The sequence below is a fragment of the Muntiacus reevesi genome, chromosome 11 (genome assembly GCF_963930625.1).
Source record: "Muntiacus reevesi chromosome 11, mMunRee1.1, whole genome shotgun sequence".
NCBI classification, from domain to species: Eukaryota; Metazoa; Chordata; class Mammalia; order Artiodactyla; family Cervidae; genus Muntiacus; species Muntiacus reevesi.
In genome coordinates, this window is record NC_089259.1 from 75,530,585 (window position 1) to 75,552,085 (window position 21,501).

General features: G+C 45.3%; 1 protein-coding gene across 3 annotated transcripts in view; it reads left to right on the plus strand.

Annotated features, from left to right (window-relative positions):
• Positions 1–21,501, plus strand: part of TPP2 (tripeptidyl peptidase 2) — a 61,649-nt gene that overhangs the window by 13,804 nt on the left and 26,344 nt on the right. For all 3 annotated transcript variants that reach the window (XM_065902393.1, XM_065902394.1, XM_065902395.1), the window contains exons 4-17: positions 1,370–1,474; positions 4,386–4,510; positions 5,171–5,334; positions 7,098–7,252; positions 7,907–7,983; positions 10,229–10,356; positions 12,754–12,853; positions 13,103–13,251; positions 14,914–15,029; positions 15,551–15,719; positions 16,426–16,583; positions 16,869–16,945; positions 18,851–18,957; positions 19,666–19,820. In XM_065902393.1, coding sequence (XP_065758465.1) covers positions 1,370–1,474; positions 4,386–4,510; positions 5,171–5,334; positions 7,098–7,252; positions 7,907–7,983; positions 10,229–10,356; positions 12,754–12,853; positions 13,103–13,251; positions 14,914–15,029; positions 15,551–15,719; positions 16,426–16,583; positions 16,869–16,945; positions 18,851–18,957; positions 19,666–19,820 — 1,785 coding nt within the window. The remainder of the gene's footprint in view (positions 1–1,369; positions 1,475–4,385; positions 4,511–5,170; positions 5,335–7,097; positions 7,253–7,906; positions 7,984–10,228; positions 10,357–12,753; positions 12,854–13,102; positions 13,252–14,913; positions 15,030–15,550; positions 15,720–16,425; positions 16,584–16,868; positions 16,946–18,850; positions 18,958–19,665; positions 19,821–21,501) is intronic.

Sequence of the window (21,501 nt, forward strand, 5' to 3'; positions counted from 1 at the left end):
GATAAGTTTAGGGAATCTGAACACCTTGAAATTTCTTTCACATTTTGTGTATTTGTGTTTTTCTGGGAGAATGGATATGCTTTCATTGGACAATCAATTTAAAGCCTAGACTGCCTTATTTATTCCTGTTCCTGTCATTTCTATGGTAATTTATCCCATTTTTCTAGTCTTTGCCTTGCTTTCTTGATTGCGGTAAGTGATGATTCAGTACTAGGGAAGGAAGTAACTCAGACCTAAAGCAGCTGAAGGACGGGAAGCACAGACTGTCTTTGGAGAGCTAAGAATTGTAAAACCAGTGAGACGGAGCCTGCTTTGTGGCAGCACTGTCGACCTTTCAGTAGTTATGGGCGAGTTTGAAATGTTCATTATCCTTCCATTACAGTAGCCATGAGCCACAAGCAGCTATTGAGAACTTGAAGTGTGGTTAGTATGACTAAGGAAATGAAGTTTTACTTTTATGTAAGATTTTAACGCAGTAAAACAAGATGTGATCCTTGCAAATGGGCCTTCAGGGTGAGACCCACGGGCCCTGTAGTCTGGGCTTGTGATTTGCTTCTCCAGGGGTCAGTAAGAAGTTGCTTAGTATTTTACATATAAACCTTTACTTGTCAGATTCCAGTCATTCTGGGGGAAAAAAAAAAAATTCAGAAAATAAGTGCACATAACTCAACTTCTATTAGATACTATTTTATTTTAATATTTCAGGCTAAAATGCACAGTATTTTTATGCATTATATTAAAGTTAATCAGCCACATTCAGGTATAGATATTAGGTTCAAGCAGATCCCCTTCCTTAGTCCGTGGAGTTGATTCTTTTACTGGAGAGCTTTCTTTCACTAGCCAACTTCCACTGGGAGGCAGTGTGGTTCAAGACACTAGGGATGGCAGGAAGACCAGTTTCAGCAGCAAAGAACCCCATCAAGTCAATGAGGGTGGGAAAAAAGAACAGGCCAGAGAGGTAGGAGGCTGAGGACGCCCACCAGAGTGCAGCTGCAGGCTTGCCCCTGTCTTCTGCTTGCTCTTGGCTGAAGGCATTTCTTTTTCCTCAAATGATGGGATTTCGGGCTGTTACCTGACATGGTGTTAATCTCTTCTTGGAGAAGGATTTAATGGGGGCCTGTGATGTGTTAAAAATACATTTGGTTGTGCCTTGGTAAACTTGTGCTCTTAGAGCCTAGGCATGGTGAATTAAGTAATCAAGTTTTTTATAACTGATCCATTGCTTTATCAACTTGATTATCAATGTTTTTTTTTAACCTCCGTGTGAGCATGGTATAGCATCGCAGCGGATATCAGCTCTTAAATTCCTGTCTCTGTTTACCTGCGTGTTAGTCCACCTCACTGGAAGGCCATTTCTCTGTCTTTGCAGAAAGAACGGAAGGAGAAAATCTGGGACCCTGCCCACAGAGTCGCCCTTGCGGAGGCCTGTCGGAAGCAGGAGGAATTCGACGTTGCCAACAACTGTCCTTCTCAAGTTGGTGCTAGTCGCTTTTATTTAAACATTACTGTGTTCTTAGAGAATTAACACTTCTTAGAGAATCAGTAGACTTTTTCCCCAAGTTTGTTTTTTCCCCCATGTTTTAACTTGTCTAATTTTACCTCTTTTCCTTTCCTCATTTGTCCTGAAATCAATTTATATATCGGTCGAATGTTTAAAAGTTCTTAATGAACACAGAACACCCGCACGGAAAAGTGCACACATCCTAGTTGTGATGTCATGAATCGTCACAAAGGGAGCGCCCCGAGTGCGCAGCACCCCAGCGCCTCTCATGCCTCTGGCTGCTCACCGCTGCCTCCGCCCAGAAGCAGCCGCCACCCTTGATGGCTGACACTGTCGAGTGACCTCTCCCGTTTTGAATTTTGTCAAAGGGAGTCATACAGTGTCCGTCCTTTGCCGCGTCGCTGCTTTCATCCGACGTTCTCTGCGCGATCCCTCTTCGTGCGGGGTGTTGCAGTGTTCACGCTCGTTGCTCTGTGAAGACTGGACCACAATGCATGTGTCCATTCTGCAGACTGATCCTTGCTTCGTTTCCAGTTTTTAGGAGGATGAAAATCCTCTTTTGAAAGTTCTCGTGCATGTCTTCTGGTGGGTTTTAAAGTGACTGTACCAATTCCACAGGAAGCGTATGAGAGTTCCCATTCTTCTACATTCTTGCCGTTGCATGTTTTGTGAATCAGTCTATGAGATGAAAATAGCATCTCAGTTTATTATAAAAGCAGTAAGTGCTCATTGCAGAAACTGGAGCACCAGAGGTATGTACGGTTTAGCAGGTGAAAGTCTCTGGAATGTCACCACCCAGGGATGCTAACAGCAACTTGATGTTCGTCCTTCTGAATTTTTCTGTTAATGCATGCCACTTTTTAAATGAATTTTTAATCGAAGTGTAGTTGATATACAGTGTTTTAGGTGTACAGCAACGTGATTCAGTTATCCATGCATATATATATATTCTTTTTCAGATTCTTTTCCATTATAGATTATTACAAGATATTGAATATAATTCCCTGTGCTATACAGTAGGTCTTTGTTTATCTATTTAATATGTAGTGGTGTGTATCTGTCACGCCCATGTTCCTAACTTACCCACCCCCCCCCCCGGTCTGTTTGTGTCTGTGGGTCTTTTCTGTCCTGTCAGGAAGTTCATTTGCGTCATTCTTTTTTAGATTCCACATATAAATGATACCATGGTATTTGCCTTTCTCCTTCTGATTTACTTCATTTAGTATGATAATCTCTATATCCGTCCGTGTCGCTGCAGACGACATTATTTTGTTCTTTTTCTGGCTGAGTAGGACTCCATTGTGTGTATGTATGTGCCACATTTTGTTTATCCAGCCACCTGTTGATGACGTGTAGGTTGCTTCCTTGTCTTGGCTGTTGTAAACAGTGCTGCTGTGACACTGGGGTGCATGCTGTCTTCCCAGATTGGAGTTTTTATCTTTTCCAAGGATATGCCCTGATGGGATCCTGGATCATGTGGTAACTCTGTTTTTAGTTTTCTAAGGAATCCCGCACTGTTTTTGAAACAGTGGCTGTACCAGTTTACGTTCCCACCAGCAGTGTAGGTGGATTCCCTTTCTCCATACCCTCTCCAGCATTTGTTATTTGTAGACATTTTGAGGATGGCCATTCTGACCAACGTGAGGTGATGGCTTCATTGTAGTTTTGATTTGCATTTCTCTAATAATAAGTGACGTTGAACATCTTTTCCTGTGTCTGTTGGCCACATGTGTGTCTTTTCTGGAGGAAGCGCCTGTTTAGACTTCTAGGGCATGCTTTTCTTAATCAGAAATGGAATTGTATTGGTGATTCTGAGCCCTGGCTGCATGGTAGGATCACAGGAGCTTTAAAAACTCCATGTTTGTGTCCTAGAGAGGAAATAAATCAGAACCTTACAGAGGAGGCAGGTATTTTAAAAACTTTTCAGGAGATTTTATTAACATGCAGCTCAGGTCGAGGCCCACCAGCCTACACACGCTTCTATTTACTTTATCTGTGTTCATTTTTAACAGCTGTAGAATTTTCGGTGAGATCACTTTTGGTTCTTCAACCTCCCGTTGGAGACATGAAATGTAGTATTTCAGGTACTACATATAGAGAACTATAGAAGAGGGATCTGAATTTAATTAACCATTTTATTTTGTATGCCAGAAATGTTTATATACCTGTCTGTTTCCTTGAGGAGGAGTAAACATTGAATATATTGAATAAGGAAAAATGAAGCATAACTTAAGATTTTGGGAACATGTGAAACCTAAACTTTTATTCACTTGGACTATTCAGGCGAATGTAGGTCCATCTCATATAGTATGTAGTTTTAAAAAGTGCTTAGGTTGAAGCATACAAATTTTCCGTTTTTATAGCTCAGAATGGTTGAATAGCAGCGTATATGTACTTGGTCATAAATACAGTATGTATTTAACCCAGCAAATTCAACAGAGGTGAGACTATTCATAATTCCTATTATTTGTTTGGGCTCTTAAGAAACAGATTTGAAATGGAAATGTTCCTGGATATAAAAATCTAAAGATAGATAAACTAACATGTAGCAACTTTAGCATTACTTTTGGAACACAGGTATGTGACTGATACCCTTGGCCAAATGAGATCACCACCACACAGCACCCTTTCTTTCCCAAAGCAGGTACAGTGAGTGACAGACTATGATAGTGAAAGAAGTATTTTTTTTTAATTATTTAATATTTTAATTGATATCTGCCACTAAATTGAATTTCAAATTGCACAGATATAAAAGGAAAGTTTCTTACATTTTTCCAGGGTAAAATGACTTTACTGCTAGTTCACATTGTCTTTGGTTGTCTATTAATATCACTTGTCAAGAGCACAAAATGTATTAACATTAACATGTGTTCTAATTGATTAGGCAAATAAATTAATCAAGGAGGAGCTTCAGAGTCAAGTGGAATTGCTAAACTCTTTTGAGAAAAAATACAGTGATCCTGGCCCTGTGTATGACTGCTTGGTGTGGTTTGATGGTGAGACTTGGAGGTAAGTCATGTGCATTTTATGCATCTTCATTTAAAAATAGTCTTGCTCTAAAGAACATTAAGCCCTCAAAACTGCCTGGAGATTTGGTTTACAAGACATTAATATCTCTAAGCAAAACTCCTCAAGAGCTGGGTTGGGTTGACGTTTGAGTAGTTTTGGATAAAACCTTTGGATCTTCTTAGTATGTTAGGCATGAGAGCTGACTCATCTCTTTTAAAGAATCTTACCTCCTTAACCAGACAGTAGTCATTAAATAGACAACAGCAGGCTGATTGTAGAAGTGTTCCTGATTGAAGCTGGGCAGAGTATCTACTATAAATGTTTTAAGAGCAGAGAAGGAAAGTGGGATAAAGATTTACCACTAGAGACCTAGATGCTAAGTTGGTCTGATTCCTTAAATGGATGGGTGGTTTTCTTCCTGGAGGTTTGTGAGGGACAGCTCCTAGAGCCCCTTGTGCCTGAGTTCATTTAAGGGCTGGTTGCTTAAGTCACCTCACCCAGTCTTTACTGAGGCCTCTGACAGAGGCAGCTGCCACGTTTGTGGTGGTAAACAGAGATAGTGTGTTGAGAAAGATAGCCGAGAAACTGTATTGCGTGATTTTTAGAAAGGTAGAAAAAGAAGATGAATTGCATTACCTGCTCTTAATTCTCCTTTCACAGAGCCTGCATTGATTCAAATGAAGACGGGGATCTGAGTAAATCGACTGTTCTGAGAAACTACAAAGAGGCCCAGGAGTACGGCTCCTTCGGCACCGCTGAGATGCTGAATTACTCCGTTAACATATACGACGACGGAAACCTGCTCTCCATAGTGACCAGTGGAGGTATTCTCTTTCAGGTTTGCTAACTAGAGATGAACATACAAAACACCAGGAGGGTAAATTCCTCTGCCCAAGAACAGCCTTAAGGAGAATTGACTTCCCTATGACAGAATTGGTCTGGAGTCATGGATGTGATTTGATTCCCTGGAAAAGTATTGTTTTTTTTAAGGCCGCAACCATGTAGGAGCCATTCCAGGAGTGTGAGCATGGTCCAGCAACAAAAAATAACATAAACATAGTTCATTCAATGAACAGTAATTTCACCTTCAAATACTGACTCTTGAAAATTCACCATGATTGTGAAGAGTCAGATAAAAGGATCCTCACCACAGCTTTCATTGTAATTTCAAAAAAGTTATAAACTTTCTAAATACCCATCGAGAAAAGAATGTTTTTTTTAATTATATGATTTATCCTGTGGAATATGTTATATAGTAATCAAAATGAATCTGCATGTAACTGTATAAATCTCATATGTAAATCTTACTGAAAAAAATATATTGATGTTAAAAAAATTTGTGTGAAAATTTTAAACATGCTGAACGATACTGTGTCATGTTTATGGGGGGGGGGGGGGTGTGTGTGTGTGTGTGTGTGTGTGTGTGTGTGTGTGTGTGTGGTAAGAATATAGGTGCGAAGAAGGTGTGCCCCAGCTGCAGTGCAGTGGTTCCTTCTGGGAGGGAGAAGGAGGGTGAGGTGGGGGCAGCCCGCGCCCCCCACGGCCCCCCACGTCCGTAGAGGCACAGCTCTGGTACAGGATACTGCACACGCACACTCACAGCGTGGTGAGTTTTGATGTGTGCGCACACCCAGGAAACCATTCCCACAGCCGAAATAACAAACATCTCCATCACCACCACCCTCAAAGCCCAGCTTGTTCTTCCTTTATAATCCAGTTGTCTCCACTCACATCCTCTGGTAGCCACCGAATGGCTTTCTTGTCCACCCTAGATTACTGTACATTTGATAGAATTTTACATAAATGGAGTAAAAAAAAATGCAGTTTTTTTTTTTGCCTGCCCATCTCAGCCTGTTGGCCTGAATCCATGTTGTGATTACAAGTAGCTTGTTCCTTATTCTCGAGTTGTGCTTCATCATGTGCCTCCACCGTGGTTTCTTTATCCACTCAGCTCCTGACGCACATTTGGGTTTTTTGAACAACTGTGTACAGGTCTGTGTGGAAGTTCGTTTTTGTTTAACTTGAACCCATGTTTGGGAGAGCTGGTTGGGTGTGGTAGGTCCACACAGCATTGAAGGCCCTCCGAGCTCCCCTTGGCAGTGGGAGGGTCACACCCGCCCACGGTGGCCGCCCTCAGCCTCAGCTCTTCAGCAGGGCGTGGCTCCGTGTGGCCTTCGTTTGCATCTCCCAGGTGACTCATGTTTTCATACATTTATTTGCCATTTGCTTATCCTCTTTGGGGAAATGTTTTTCAAACAACACTCTTTACCCATTTTTCTTTTGGGTTCTCTTATTTTTTTGGATTTGAAAGAGCATGTTCTAGATATAAGCGCTTTGTCAGTTATATGTGTGTGAATACTTTCGCACCTTTGTGACTGAACCGCGAAGAATCCAGGGTGGCAAATAGTGTATGTAATTCAAGTCATTTTTTGTGAGTTTTTATGAAGAGACATAAGAGAACAATACCCCCTTACGCGTTAAGATAAGTGTGTTTTTATTCTGATTACTAATATGCAGATTGAATCTTGCAGTTAACACTTTGAGCCTCTGAGGGTGTTTCCTCACTTTCTCCCCCTTTTGCCTCTAGGAGCCCACGGAACACATGTAGCTAGTATCGCTGCCGGGCATTTTCCCGAAGAGCCTGAACGGAATGGCGTTGCTCCTGGTGCTCAGATCCTTTCCATCAAGATTGGAGACACAAGGCTGAGCACGATGGAGACAGGCACAGGCCTCATCAGAGCCGTGAGTGCTCCTGAGCCGCGGGTGTCGGGGCGCACGGTTCACGGTCGTGGACACTTCGTCAGCAAGCTGCTCTTGCTTTCCCCAAAACACATGGAGCTGTATTCAGTGCATAGGACTTTATTTTCAAAGCCCAAAATGCTTAACTCATTTAAAAAATATTTTTATTAGAAATTGTTAGGGTTAAAGGGATTTGGGGAAAAAGGAAAACATTGTTTACATTATGCTTCTCACTTGTAGTAAATCCCTTAGCAAACTATTTTGAGACACTTTTAAAAGCATGTAAAAAGACAGGAAGACATCTCGGCCAGCCTGTTCCATCAGTGTAAGAATTTATTCGTCATTTTAACATATGAATTCTCTTTCACTTGAGTGAATTTAGACTTTAAAAGAGAGCCCCTTCCTCTCTCCAGCTCAATTCCGCAGATGCTGGTTGGTTTTTATGGACTCCTTCCTGTGCTGTGTATCAACCCCTGCCCCAAACACACACACACTTTTTTAGGTTTGTCAGCTGTGTGTCTGGCAGTAACTTATGAATTTAGGTATGAATTGGAATATGACTGGTTATGGGACTGCGAGATTCCATGCCTTTATTGTGCTAGCGTATCAGTTTTTTATAAATGACTGCCTAAGCTGGACTCTCTATCTTTTTAATAGATGATAGAAGTTATAAATCATAAATGTGATCTTGTCAACTACAGCTACGGGGAAGCCACTCACTGGCCGAACTCCGGGTGAGTGTTCTTTGCCGCGCGTCAGCCGTGGGAGCTTAGCTGACAGAGCAGTGAGCGTTTCTGGGTGACTGGGCCGAGCGTCACAGCTGACAGGGCGGGCTGGTGGGTCGGCCCTGACTGTGCGTCCCTGAGACCCTTCGTCCTCGGTCACGTCTTTGACGTCGGGGTCCCCTCCTGGCTGTCCACCCGACGGCCCCCGGGCCCCCGTCCACAGGCAGCCCGACCTCTCGGGCGTGCTCGCCTGACAGAACCCGGCCGGCGGAAGCCCCGCAGCGGGGCCGCGACGGCGCCCCTCAGCTGCCGGGCTCGCGGAGGCCGCCCTGGCGCCGGGCTCGGGGCCGCGCACCGCCCGTGTGGGGTCAGCGCTGTCTCTGGCCTCCTGGACGGCCGTGTCACACCTTCCCCTGGGGGCTCCCGGCCACCTCCCCGTCAGTCCGCAGCTGATGTGCTCACTGCTGTCCTTCCCGGAGCAGATGAAAGTGCTCAGGGGCGCTCCGGGCCCTCCTGTGACCCGCCTGACCCCGCCTGCTGCCGGCCCCTCTTCTCTCATGAAGCGTGCCCAGGACCAAGAGCCTGGCTCTGGTCCCCTCCAGCCTCGGAGATGCCCTCCAGCACCGAACCTCTCCTTTCCTGGCTCTCTTCGCTGTTAGACAGACGTGCTCAAGTATCCACTAGCTTTAAAACTAACTAATAACAAGCCTCCTCGTCTCCCATGGCCTTCCCTTACTTTTCCAGCAAAACCTAGACAGGTGTGTTCACTGTTTCCCCTGGACGGGTCTCACTGCCCACTCCCCTCCCGGGGCTGTAAGGGTCTTCCAGCCGCAGGGCCCTCTGGCTTAGCCTTGACCTCAGGTCACCTCAGCCTTTCTGTCTTCATAGCGCTAACTCGGCAGTGACGCTCTCTGGAGAGTTTCCTCCCAACACCCCATCCAGATGCACCCATCGTGCATTTTCTGCCAAAACGCAAGTGTCCCCAAACTAGAGCCTGTAGTTGGCTGTCAGCAGTGACTTAGTGTTCATGGGTGCGTCATAAATGCTTTGGCCAGATGGAAAGAGCCGGTTTCGGTGGCTCTGTGTCTCAGGGTTGTATTTAGGTGACATGTTGAAAGAGGCACAGCGGCAGGGCTCAGGAACGATCCCTGGGCGCCGGCGCGCAGAAGCGACCCTGCACCTGCAGTGGCCAGATAACCCGGGAGACGGTTTATTGCGGTGCTGAAATTCCTGTACTTAACGGTGGTGGTTTCACGGTCTGTACATACATGAAGTCTCAGAACTAGGCACCAAAGAGAAGGTCGGCCCTACCATATGTTGATTTAAGAAATAAAAATTTTAAAACCCATCATTTCCTCAGCTGACTGGTACTGGGCTCCTTGTGAAACAGATGCTCATTTCCGGCCCTGGTAACGAGCGCGCTGTCAGCATTGGTCGTGAACATAACCTCACTTCTCCTGCTTATGTTACCGCAGTGTATATCTCGCTCTCCTGGGATCTTACTTCTTATACAGTCTTCTTACTCTAATGTTCTTTTTCCTTCACTTTTATGATTTTGGAGTATCCTTGGCCCTTTACCTATTTTACTTCGACCACTTCGACCTCATTATTTTTCCTCGTGGTCTAACTTTACTTCCTGTAATTACTACCAGTGTATTTTTCTTCCTTGCTGTCAAACTCTGACCAGATCTCTTTTATTTTAAATCTCCCTAGTGCCTTATTTCCCCATTCACCTTTGCCTCTTGTCACAGCTGTGTGAGGAGCTGGTTCTCCATACTTCAAGTGTGGGGTGGAGTGGACCCCCGAGGCCCCTGACCCAGCCTCTGCTAATGGTGCGGTCTGTTCTTTTGGCCATTTTGCAGTTAATTTTCCTCACGTATATACAGTTTTGTTTTTAGCACATTCCCCGCTAAAAACGGGGCCTCCTAACTCCCTCCACTGAAACCCAACTAGGGTATGTCCACCATTAGTGGGCATGCCAGACTTTACCTGACCTTGTGTTTGAATGTGTTTTAGTTTTATAAACATTTTGTGAGCAGAAGCAATGCGCTTGCAGTTTGAGAATGTCCCTGAGTGATTCTAAGCACCCCTCCTGACCTGACCACTGTCTACTTCTGCTGCTCGCAACCCATGTTTTGGGTTTGTTTTTTTTTGTTTTTTTTATATAAACCATGTTTGAAAATATTTTCACATTACAGTAATCCATTTCTTGAAAAGTGGACAGTTCATATGTTCAAAGGAATCCCTCTTTCAGGAGAATCTGTGAAGTAATCAGTGAAGCCGTGTGGAAGCACAATATAATCTATGTCTCAAGTGCTGGGAATAACGGCCCCTGCCTGTCTACAGTCGGGTGTCCAGGAGGAACCACGTCCAGTGTGATAGGTGAGTTTCCTGTTTTAGAAATAAACTTAAAAACAAGCAGATGAAAAGATTCAGTCCATCCAGTGTTAACTGTATCTCTCCTACACGCAGGACTCTAGACCCTCAGGAAAGTGAACTCTAGTAGGGACCCACTGAGGTAGAATTTCATCTCCAGCAGACTGGAGTAAGTGGGGACGTACAGATCACGTATAGTGGAAGTATAGATCAGGCCTGTTGTTTAGTCGCTAAGTTATGTTCAATTCTTTGTGACCCCCATGAACTGCAGCATGCCCGGCTTCCTTCACTATCTCCCTGAGCTTGCTCAAACTCATGTCCTTCGAGTCAGTGATGCCATCCAACCGTCTCATCCTCTGTCGTCCCCTTCTTCTGCCTTCAGTCTTTCCCAGCATCAGGGTCTTTTCCAGTGAGTCAGTTCTTCACATCAGGTGGCCATAGTCCTGGTGCTTCAGCTTCAGCATTAGTCCTTCCAGTGAATATTCAGGGTTGATTTCCTTTAGGATGGACTGGGTGAATCTCCTTGCAGTCCCATCAGGCTGTGGGATCACAAAAGTGCAGTTTCCTCTGATTTTAGAGTCTGGGCAGGGCTTTCTGGAAGAAGCGTGAGAACAAGGATTTCAGTAGGTAGTCACAAGCAGGGGACGGGCTTTCCAGGCTAAGTGAGCAGCGTAAGTGAAGACACTTGCTTCACTTCTTATTTATAGTGTACGGCTGTGTATTTATAGCAGAGTTTCCTCCTTGAGTTTCTCTGGGAGCACGCAGGAAGCCCTAGAGGTAGAGGAAGGGAGCTTCGTTATTGAGAAAAGCAATTGAAACACGTTTATTGTGTGAATGTGGCCTTGGTGTTCAGGATCTGATACAGTATTTATTGTCTGTTTCACTGGAATCCAACAGGAAAAAATCATGCCTGTCAACGAAAGTTGTAAGAGATCAAATTATTTGCAGTCATAAAATCAGCTTCCATTATACTACAGTAGCTGCCATCTTGTGCAGAAAACAAAAACCCACAAAATGTGAAGCCCACCCCTTGGTTTTTTTAATGTGAGGCATGAATGAGGAAGGGTGAATTGAGGTCCCTTAATTAGTAAGTGAGACCTGAAGATTTTTGGTTTATTTTTAAATTTGGGTTCAAAGCACCTCTTAATGTTTGTGATTGAATATGTTACTATAAAAACTGGTCCCAAACAGTTTTCCTGGTTTATCCATCATTAACTGCACAGATACATACATATCATAGGAGTTACTATATAGTTGCATAGGTGTTAGAGATGTTATAGATAAACAATAATATGTGGGCATTAAAGTTTAGAATAGAAACTGGTCCTTTTAAAAATATTTTTGTTTTAAAACATTAGTGGTCTTATATTTATGGGACATGATCGTATTCGTGGCTTGTAAATTTTAAGCATGGTGTAGCTTGCTTTCAGTAACCTGAAATCTCTTGATTACGTAATTCTGTTAAATGGTGTGTTAAGACAGCAGTGTCTGCCAGTGATTCATGCATTGTGTGTTCCAGATCTCTGGATACTTTTAAGGACACGAAATGAAAGAAAATAAACCTGGGAGGCACCCAGTGATCAAAGCGCACTGCTCTGCTGCCGTGTGCAGTGTTTTATCATTTTCTCATCCCCAGATTCGCAGAACATTTTAACCTAAATTCTGCAAAATGACTACAGTTTCATGTGGCAGCATTGTTAACCTCAGTCCTCTTGGCTCACTCACTCTGTCCAGCCTTCTACCCAGGAGATGTGTGTGTTGTGAAGGAGAATGAGGAGCTGATAGACTTGGATTCTGAGTCTTGGCTCTGCTGGTCATTATGTCTAGTACATTTTTTAACCTCTCTCGACCCTGTTTCCACATCCCTGGAATGAAGGACCTGACTTGGGTCTCTGAATTCTGTGATTTCAGAGTCTAACTAGTTTGCCTCTGCACATTTGTCTAGGAGACTGCAGCATGTCACATGTTTGTTACTGGCTTACTGCAGCCGTTTTGCAGGGAAGGGCTACTGCCAATTTCATGAGTGGAATTTTCTATACCATGGTCATTTAAAAATGAAGATCAGTCAACTAATTGCTTTATTTTTCTGAAGTTACATTTTTACAGTTTGAAACACTTTTTTCTTTCTCTTTTATACACACATACACTTTTAGCTGCATTATCCTGTTTAGTCCACAAAACAGGCCTGGTAGGTATTTTCATACACAAAAGCACGGCCCCTCATGTAGTGTCTGGTACGGAGTAACCTTGCCTGGGGCGTTAGGTTTTTACACCTTTCCATTTTGTGAGAGAGGGTGCTTCGCCGGGTTCCCGCGGCCGGGGGAGCAGGGGGCTTTGCTTTTGCACGGGGTCCCCTGTTCTCTATCCCTTTGTCATTGACCACATCCCCACCCCCACCTCCAGGTGTGGGCGCCTACGTTTCTCCTGATATGATGGTCGCCGAGTACTCTCTGAGGGAGAAGTTACCTGCAAATCAGTACACGTGGTCTTCTCGAGGCCCCAGGTAGGTTGCCCGTGGAAGTGAAGTGGAGTGAAAGTCGCTCAGTCGTGTCCGACTCTCTGCGACCCCACGGACTACACAGCCCGTGGAAGTCTCCAGGCCAGGACACTGGCGTGTGTAGCCCTCCCCTTCTGCGGGGTTCTTCCCAACATGGGACTGCCTGGGGCGAGGCGCAGGGCTTTGCCCTGAGTTCACCTGCCCGTTGGCCCAGCGCCCACCTCCCTAAGCAGACTCTGCCTTGCTCTCCTCCAGCGCTGACGGGGCCCTCGGAGTGAGCGTCAGCGCCCCGGGCGGCGCCATCGCCTCCGTCCCCAACTGGACGCTGCGGGGCACCCAGCTCATGAACGGGACGTCCATGTCGTCTCCCAACGCCTGCGGGGGCATCGCGCTGGTTCTGTCAGGTGAGGCGCGGGTCCCCGGCTCAGCTCACCCGCTGCGGACTCTCCTGCTGGAGCCACGGGTCGCCGGCTCTTCCCCGCGTTTCAGTCACAATTTAAGTACTCTTAATGAGATAGGATTTTCAGAGCGTCATTTCACGCTTCACCTTGCTGCTGTTCTGCCGCTGGCTGGTGTCTCTGTGAGCCCGTGGACTGAGGGCTGCCAGGCTCCTCTGTCCTTGCCAGCGCTTCACCTCTGTCCCGGTTCTAGAGTCCACGGCTTATTTGGTTATAAGCTTGGTCAAGTAGGTGTGAGGTGTCTAGACAGTTTCATAAAATAAAGTTGATGGCATAAAGTCACATCAGGTTGTAGCCATAAAAAGTAATTGAGTACCTTTCTCTTCTTGCAGACAGATATTTTTGTTCTCTAAAGTTCTCAGGGCAAGAGACCTGGCCCAAAGTAAAGTGTCAGGTGGAGAATCATTTATGTGATTGTAATGGTTTGAACGTGCATTCAGTCAGCAAGCGTATTTATTGGCTGTTACTATTAAGCTTTATTTTGGCTCTGAGGCTAAAGTAGGGAACAGAACATCAAAAAGACCTGCCCATGTGGAGTTGATATTAAAGTTGGAGGAGGAGCAGACTATGAACAAAGTGAAAACTCGCTTCCGTGACACAGTAGAGGGTAGGGAACGCTGCCGTGGAGCCGGTGGAGGGGGCCGCAGGGAGGCGGCTGTGCTGACGGGAGGATGGGGCCCTCGGCACTGCCTGGGGCTCCCCCCCACCCCCCACACTGTGCCGCCGGTGGAGGGGGCCGCGGGGAGGCGGCTGCGCTGACGGGAGGATGGGGCCCTCAGCACTGCCTGGGGCTCCCCCCCGCCCCGCTCCACTGTGCCGCCTCTCCAAGTGTCTTGGGCTCGCTGGTGCCTCTTGTCTGTGGCGCGCTGTTCTCTCTGCCTGGAGTTCCTTTCCCGCCGGGTCCTGGCCCTGTGAGCGCCTGTATATTCCCCGAGAGCCGACCCAGCCTCTGTTCTTCTGCTGGAGCACCGCCCTCTCCAGGATGCTCCCTGACAACATCGTTGGCTTTCTCGGTTGGCTCCTACAGTGCCATCGTGTTCCCACGTTTATTTGGTTCACGTTCTACACTCTTCATGAGTATTTATTTGCATGTTCAGTTCTGAAGAGGACGGCTGGGTGGCCTCCACATCACGTAGACAGTCACCCCCAGCCCAGGAGGTTTGTCATCAGCGCCAGTGCCTGGGATCCGGTCGCTTTAGTTGCGTGGGGCCTGGGCATCTTTCTGGCTTGTTTACGTACCCCTGGTGTTTATCCTGTGCGCCCTGGTTGAGACCTTCTGCCAGTGACCATGTTGGTTGACGAGCAGTGTTTTAAGGAAAACCTCACTGGAATGCTTTTTGGTCCCTCTGCGGAGCCCACCTTCATGCTGCATCATAGGGGGCATGCGGAAGTTTTCATTGAGTGAAGTCTTTGTGTTATGAGTCATACTGTTTGTCACATTTTTAAGAAAAAAAAAGATTGAAAAAGGTGTGTTCAGACGTAAAAACATTAAAAGTAGAAAACATACACATTATCCATACCCTGGGGCAGGGGGAGGCCAGGGAAGAGTTTCAAGTAACTGTCTTCTGTAATAAACACTAGTTTCTTGATTTCATTTTTTGATTTTAGGTCTGAAAGCTAATGATGTTAACTATACAGTTCATTCAGTCAGAAGAGCTCTTGAAAACACTGCAGTGAAGGCTGACAACATAGAAGTATTTGCCCAAGGACATGGTATTATTCAGGTATTGCTGTTTGTTTGAGAAGCAGGTTGTAGATCAATAGGATAATATTTTAACTGTTATTGGATAATATCCCTGTCATGGTGATGATTGAGTTTTTCTAATTGTAGACTATATGGCCAGAGTAGTTCTCTGAACTATTAGCAAAGAAGATATGAAAACAGACTTTATAGTTGAATTTGTGGTGCTAAGATAGAGAAATTTAATTGATGTAGGACATATAGAGAGATGGCAGAGGGCAGCGGGTGAAAGCTGAACAGGCAAAACGGCACGGGGAGGGTTCCTAGCGTCATCACTTGGGAGTAAGAGGGTGAAGTGGAAGGTGAGTCCAGTTGCTGGACCAGTGTTTGTCCAGTGAGGTAGAACTGCCCTCTTAATGGGGTTTATCATGTAGTTCAGAGAGGCAAATGTTGAAGCTGACTTCTTGCTTGTACTTTGCTACAACCAAAATGAAATGGGCGATTTGCAATAGAAGATTTTTTTGACCCAACTGTGTATCTTACTGTTTGTATCCTTCTAATTAGGTCGATAAAGCCTATGACTACCTCGTTCAGAACACATCGTTTGCTAATAAATTAGGTTTCACTGTTACTGTGGGAACTAACCGTGGCATCTACCTCCGAGATCCTGTTCAGGTGGCCGCACCTTCGGATCATGGCGTGGGCATTGAACCTGTATTTCCAGAAAATACTGGTGGGTGATAGCCAGACAGTAAGCTCACATGCTCACGTTTTTGGTTTGAATTGTACTGTAGTAGAGAAGTGCTGTTGAGGCTGATCTTTTAAAGAGGAGATAGGAATCAACAGTGTTAATATTATTGTAAATTTCAGAGCACAGGGGAAACTGATGGCAACTGGGGATCCTGATACAGTGGCAGTTGAGTTAGCAGCATGACTACAAGAAAATAGTAGAGTGGGCCTCCAGTCACCTAGAGCTCTTGCTAAATTGTGGATCATAGAGCATCGATGACTTTTCTTTCCCACTGTTACTGCTTGAGTATAAGACCCAGATTCTGGTTGGAGAGTGGGAAAAGGAGAAGCAACCAGGGAGAACCCCAGCTCAGCGAATGTAAACACAATTTTGTCATCACTGTCAATTAGGAGTCTCTTAGATTCTGTTAACTGCATGCAGTATGAAAAATTGGCACTAAACGCCTTATGTTAAGGTTGTGGCCATGCTGGGTGAGCCCGTGGATGGACCGCAAGCATGCTGAAATACGTGTGTGGGAGACTGTGTGACTGATGTGTGTGGGTTATGCTTGGGAAGCCTGTGCCTACTACATTTTACAGCCAACCATGCTTTCCTGCTGCTGAATGTTCTTGAGAGATGACAGAATGTTTTAAAATGGAAGAAGAGGAAAACAGAGCTAATCTTCACCTTTTGGTTTTTTTAATGCCAGAAAACTCTGAGAAAATATCCCTCCAGCTTCATTTAGCCTTAACTTCGAATTCATCATGGGTTCAGTGTCCCAGTCATTTGGAACTCATGAATCAGTGCAGACACATAAACATCCGTGTGGACCCCAGGGGCTTAAGGGAAGGACTGCATTATACAGAGGTACTCACCTGTCTATCTTCATTTCTGCTTTCTTTGCTCTGTGTAAGAGTGTTTGTGTGGCAGACCGTTTGCCCGTTAGTCTGAGTAAGTCAAGGGTTGGCCTGCATGTAGTTGTTCAGGCTATTTGCCATTGGTACGTGACATGACATCAGAAAATTGATGCTTTTACTTAGGACCTTTCAGCTTTACTATGAGATGAGTTGTTTCCGTGAGTAGGTCCACCTTCTTTCCTTCTTTTTAGAGAAGCTTCATTTGTGGATACTGACACTTAACTTATTTTTCAAGGTATGTGGCTACGACATAGCATCGCCCAACGCGGGTCCTCTGTTCAGAGTCCCCATCACCGCGGTCATCGCAGCAAAGTAAGTGCCCAGTCACCACCAGCGTGCTGCTCGTGTAATTATGAGGCGGCTGTTCATGGAAACGGGCTGAGCCTGCAAAGGATCCATAGGCCAGAACCGAGGAACTGGGTTTTAGTTCTGCTCCTTGCTCAGCGTCCAAGGTGGCCCATGGTCAGTCAGCTGTTCCTTGTTCACAGGGAGGAGGACTAATGGCTTCTGCCCCCTGCCTTCCACCAGGGTCACAATGCCCTCCCGACTGCCCGGGCCAGGGGCCTGAAGCCTCTGCAGTGTCTTGACAGTGACTTGTCCCCTCCCAACCCAGCCTCACAGCCACCGCCGCCATCTCTGGAATCACATCTTCTCCTGGTTCTTCTGAGTCTCTGGTCTCCTCTGTTTCCACACTCTGCCCTTTCCATCTTGTCTTCCACCCTGGACTGAAGGACCAGGTCTGCTCATACTGCTTCCGTATAAGGTCCTCTAGCGTCTCACCTGAGAACCCTGCCCTGCTTGCAGAGCCCGTGTGTCCTGCGGCCCTATCACCCCTTTCTTCGTTCCCGTGAGCCCGCCAGAGCTGACCCTCCCGCTGTCTTCGGGACGGGCCTGTTTGCACAGCTGATTCTTTGCCTCGGTCCCCTGTCCTAACCCAACGACCAGGCAGGTTCCCGGTCATCGCCGGCTGAAGGGAGCCCCTCCTTTCTGCTGCTTCTCACTTTTGCACGCCTGTGGTTCCGGCTTTAGCAGTGCGCTATTTCTTTTACCCCCTTTGACTGTGAGCCCACGGGAGACTCAAGGCCTGTGTCTCCCGCAGTCCCACATGGACCCCACTGTGCAGAGCAGACACAGCAAACGGTCCCGTGCATGAAGGGCAAGACCGAGATGAGGGTTCTGCAAACGGGGAGATTCTGAGTTCGCACTGTCTGTCGAGTTAGTTGCACAGTGATACTTAATATGCAGTAGGTCCCAGCCTGTATGAAACGTAGAATGAGTGGAGATAACTAGTGACACAAGTGAAAAAATGGCAGAACGGTTAAATTCTCAGCCGCGTTTTCCCTGGAAGTCCAATAGGAACCTATTAGACAAGGTAACGTGTAAGACTCAGGAACCGGCTAAGACCTCTCCTGATGGAAGCTCCCCGGGACCACTCCGCACGAAGGAAGCCCTGTGTGTCTCTCCACGAACACTCCCCTTCTCCCGAAGCAGGCTGCGTTCAACATCGCTGCTGGGCTGTCTGACCCCACAGGACTGGCCGAGGAGAAGGAAAACAGTACATTCATTGTTGTGTCTGTAGCGTCTGATAGCTGTGCCAGCAGTGTAGTAGGCACTCATGAAATGTTTGTCACGCTGAGTAGACTTAATCCTTAGTACCTGCTTTAGCTTTCCAGTGTGGATAAGGATACATTTGACCTTTGTGTTTCACTGATCCTTTACAAAAATCCTGTGAAAGTAGTTTTCCTTCGTACTGAGTCATTTCTGGCATGGGTGCATTTTAAAGCTACAAAAGGGATTAAATTTAATAGCAGTTTCAGAATGATAAGACAGTTATCAGAGTCACAAAACGTTGCCTTTGATTTCAATATTTTAGACTCAAAATAGTCCAGATTCTCGTAATTGGAAAATTCCGTGGGTGTTGTAGAATTCCGTTAACAACAACAACAAAAAAGAACTGTGTGTCTGTGTGTCTTACAGACAAATTATAAAACAAGTGAAAAGCAGAAGAATCCTCTGTACTGGGCTCCCCCCAGGTTCTGTCTGCTAAGATGTTGCAAAGATGAGATGATTCTGTGCATACTGTTCTGTTCCCAGCCTTTAACTTCCTGTGTTCATTTCTCAGGAGCTATTGAAATCTAGAGTGCCGGTGGGTTTACAATATGAAGCCCTTTTTAATGAAAGTATCATGTTTAATCATTAATTTTTATTAATTTTCAGAGTAAATGAATCAACACATTATGACTTAGCCTTGACAGATGTACATTTTAAACCTGGTCAGATTCGAAGACATTTTATTGAGGTTCCTGAGGGTGCAACATGGGCTGGTAAGTAAAATTAAAGTCTGTCTTGCCCACTTGTCTTTTTTTTTTTTTTTCTTTAATTGGAGGATAATTGCTTTACAATGTTGTGTTGGTTTCTGCCGTACAACAGCATGAATGAATCAGAAATACACATGTCCCCGCCCTCCTGAAACTCCCTCCCAAGCCGCACCCACCCCCCTTGTCTTTCCGTGGATTCTGTCTCTGTTCCGAAGACCAGAGCAGATAAACCAGGGGGGAGAGATTAGGAAAACTTACCAGCGAAGTTGAATAAAGGGATACTAATGGAACTTAGGCATGGTAGTGAAGAGAGGTTTCTAAAATTCAAGTCCTCTTTATCAGGAACTGATTGGATTTTAGCTAAAGCAAGAGGAAAGGCTGAACTTGGCAACAGAGGAGGAAGAGATTTTAAAAATCCCCCGACTAGGATAATTGTCCCTCCGAGGACCGCTTCTGTTTCATGCTCTTTGCAACCTAGCGGTTGCTCACTTAAATCCTAATCTGTTTATTTTCCACAGCTAACTTTTCTACCCTCTCATCTTAATTACTGTTTTGTCAACTCATTGTTTTTAAGGAGATATGCAGGTTTCGGGTTTGAATGTATCATTCTATTCTTGATAGCTGATTCCCCTCAGGTAGGCGTTAATGGAAACCATTTTGTGTCCGTTTGAAATCTCAGCAGTGAAAATGTTGCCTCTTGCCTTCTTACCTCAGAGGTCACCGTGTGCTCCTGCTCTTCCGAGGTGTCTGCCAAGTTTGTCCTCCACGCAGTGCAGCTTGTGAAGCAGAGAGCGTACAGAAGTCACGAATTCTACAAATTTTGTTCCCTTCCAGAGAAAGGAACGCTCACTGAAGCTTTTCCGGTCTTAGTAAGTTTTAATTAGCAGCCTGAAATCCTGGATGTTTCCATTTGTCTTTCGTGTGGGCTGTTCAGTCGCTAAGTCGTGTCCGACTCTCTGTGATACAAGGACTGTAGCCCAGCAGGCTCCTGTATCAGTGGGGTTCCCCAGGCAAGAATACTGGAGTGGGTTGCCACGCCCTCCTGCAGGGGCTGTTCCCGACCCAGACCCAGGGATCGAACCCAGGCCTCCTCCTTGGCAGGCGAATTCTTGACCACTGAGCCACCTGGGAAGCCCTTGGTGTGGGCTAAGACTTAAGTGTTTGATTTGATTTTATAGTTTGTATTCAAAGCACACTGGGCCTGTGTGTTTTAGAGTAATGTCAGAAGATAGGTCAGCTTACTAAGACACTTAAGACCAAGTGAGATAAATATTATTCTCTTTAACTCTTGAATAATTTAGTCAAAAGAAAGTTCTGGTATGCTAGATGCTGACGCTTCACAAAGTGGACCCTGGTTGAGGTTGTTTTCTCATTGTATGGTAGACTGTTTCCTTATTTAAGACTTTTCTATTTACTTTAGGCATTTTATTACTGCCCTGTTGTTAAGAACCCATGAGGTTAATTCGCTGTATAGGTGAAGACTGCCACTCCTTCCTACAGATTACTTCATTGTGGCTTACCTGTAGTGTGAGAAATGGGGGCTTCCTTCTAGAAGCTGAATCACTGATGCCGTTCTTCATGCTCGCTACTTACTGTTTTCAGTTGGATCCCTTGTCTTCCCTTTATCTCTCCTCAGAAGATAAGTGGTCAGAAGATGAACTTTCACTTGTGTTCTTGTATGTGTTAGAGTAATATGATTCATCTTTAAACTTTGTAGTGCGAAGAATGTTCAAACTACCACACAGTTGCACTCATCTCACATGCTAGCAAAGTAATGCTCAAAATTCTCCAAGCCAGGCTTCAACAGTACGTGAACCGTGAACTTCCAGATGCTCAAGCTGGATTTAGAAAAGGCAGTGGAACCAGAGATCAAATTGCCAACATCTGCTGGATCATTGAAAAAGCAAGAGAGTTCCAGAAAAACATCTACTTTTGCTTAATTGACTACACCAAAGCCTTTGACTGTGTGGATCACAACAAACTGGAAAATTCTTCAAGAGAAGGGAATACCAGACCACCTTACCTGCCTCTTAAGAAATCTGTATACAGGTCAAGAAGCAACAGTTAGAACCTGACATGGAACAATAGACTGGTTCAAAATTGGGAAAGGAGTACGTCAAGGCTGTATATTGTCATCATGCTTATTTAACTTATATGCAGAGTACATCATGAGAAACGCCGGGCTGATGAAGCATAAGCTGGAATCAAGATTGCCGGGAGAAATATCAATAACTTCAGATATGCAGATGACACCACTCTTATGGCAGAAAGTGAAGAACTAAAGAGCCTCTTGATGAAAGTGAAAGAGGAGAGTGAAATGGTTGGCTTAAAACTCAACATTCAGAAAACTAAGATCTGGTCCCATCACTTCATGGAAAATAAATGGGGAAACAATGGAAACAGTGAGAGACTTTATTTTCTTGGGCTCCAAAATCATTGCAGATGGTGACTGCAGCCATGAAATTAAAAGACGCTTGCTCCTTGGAAGAGAAGCTTTGTTCAACCTAGACAGCATATTAAAAAGCAAAGATATTACTTTGTCAACAAAGG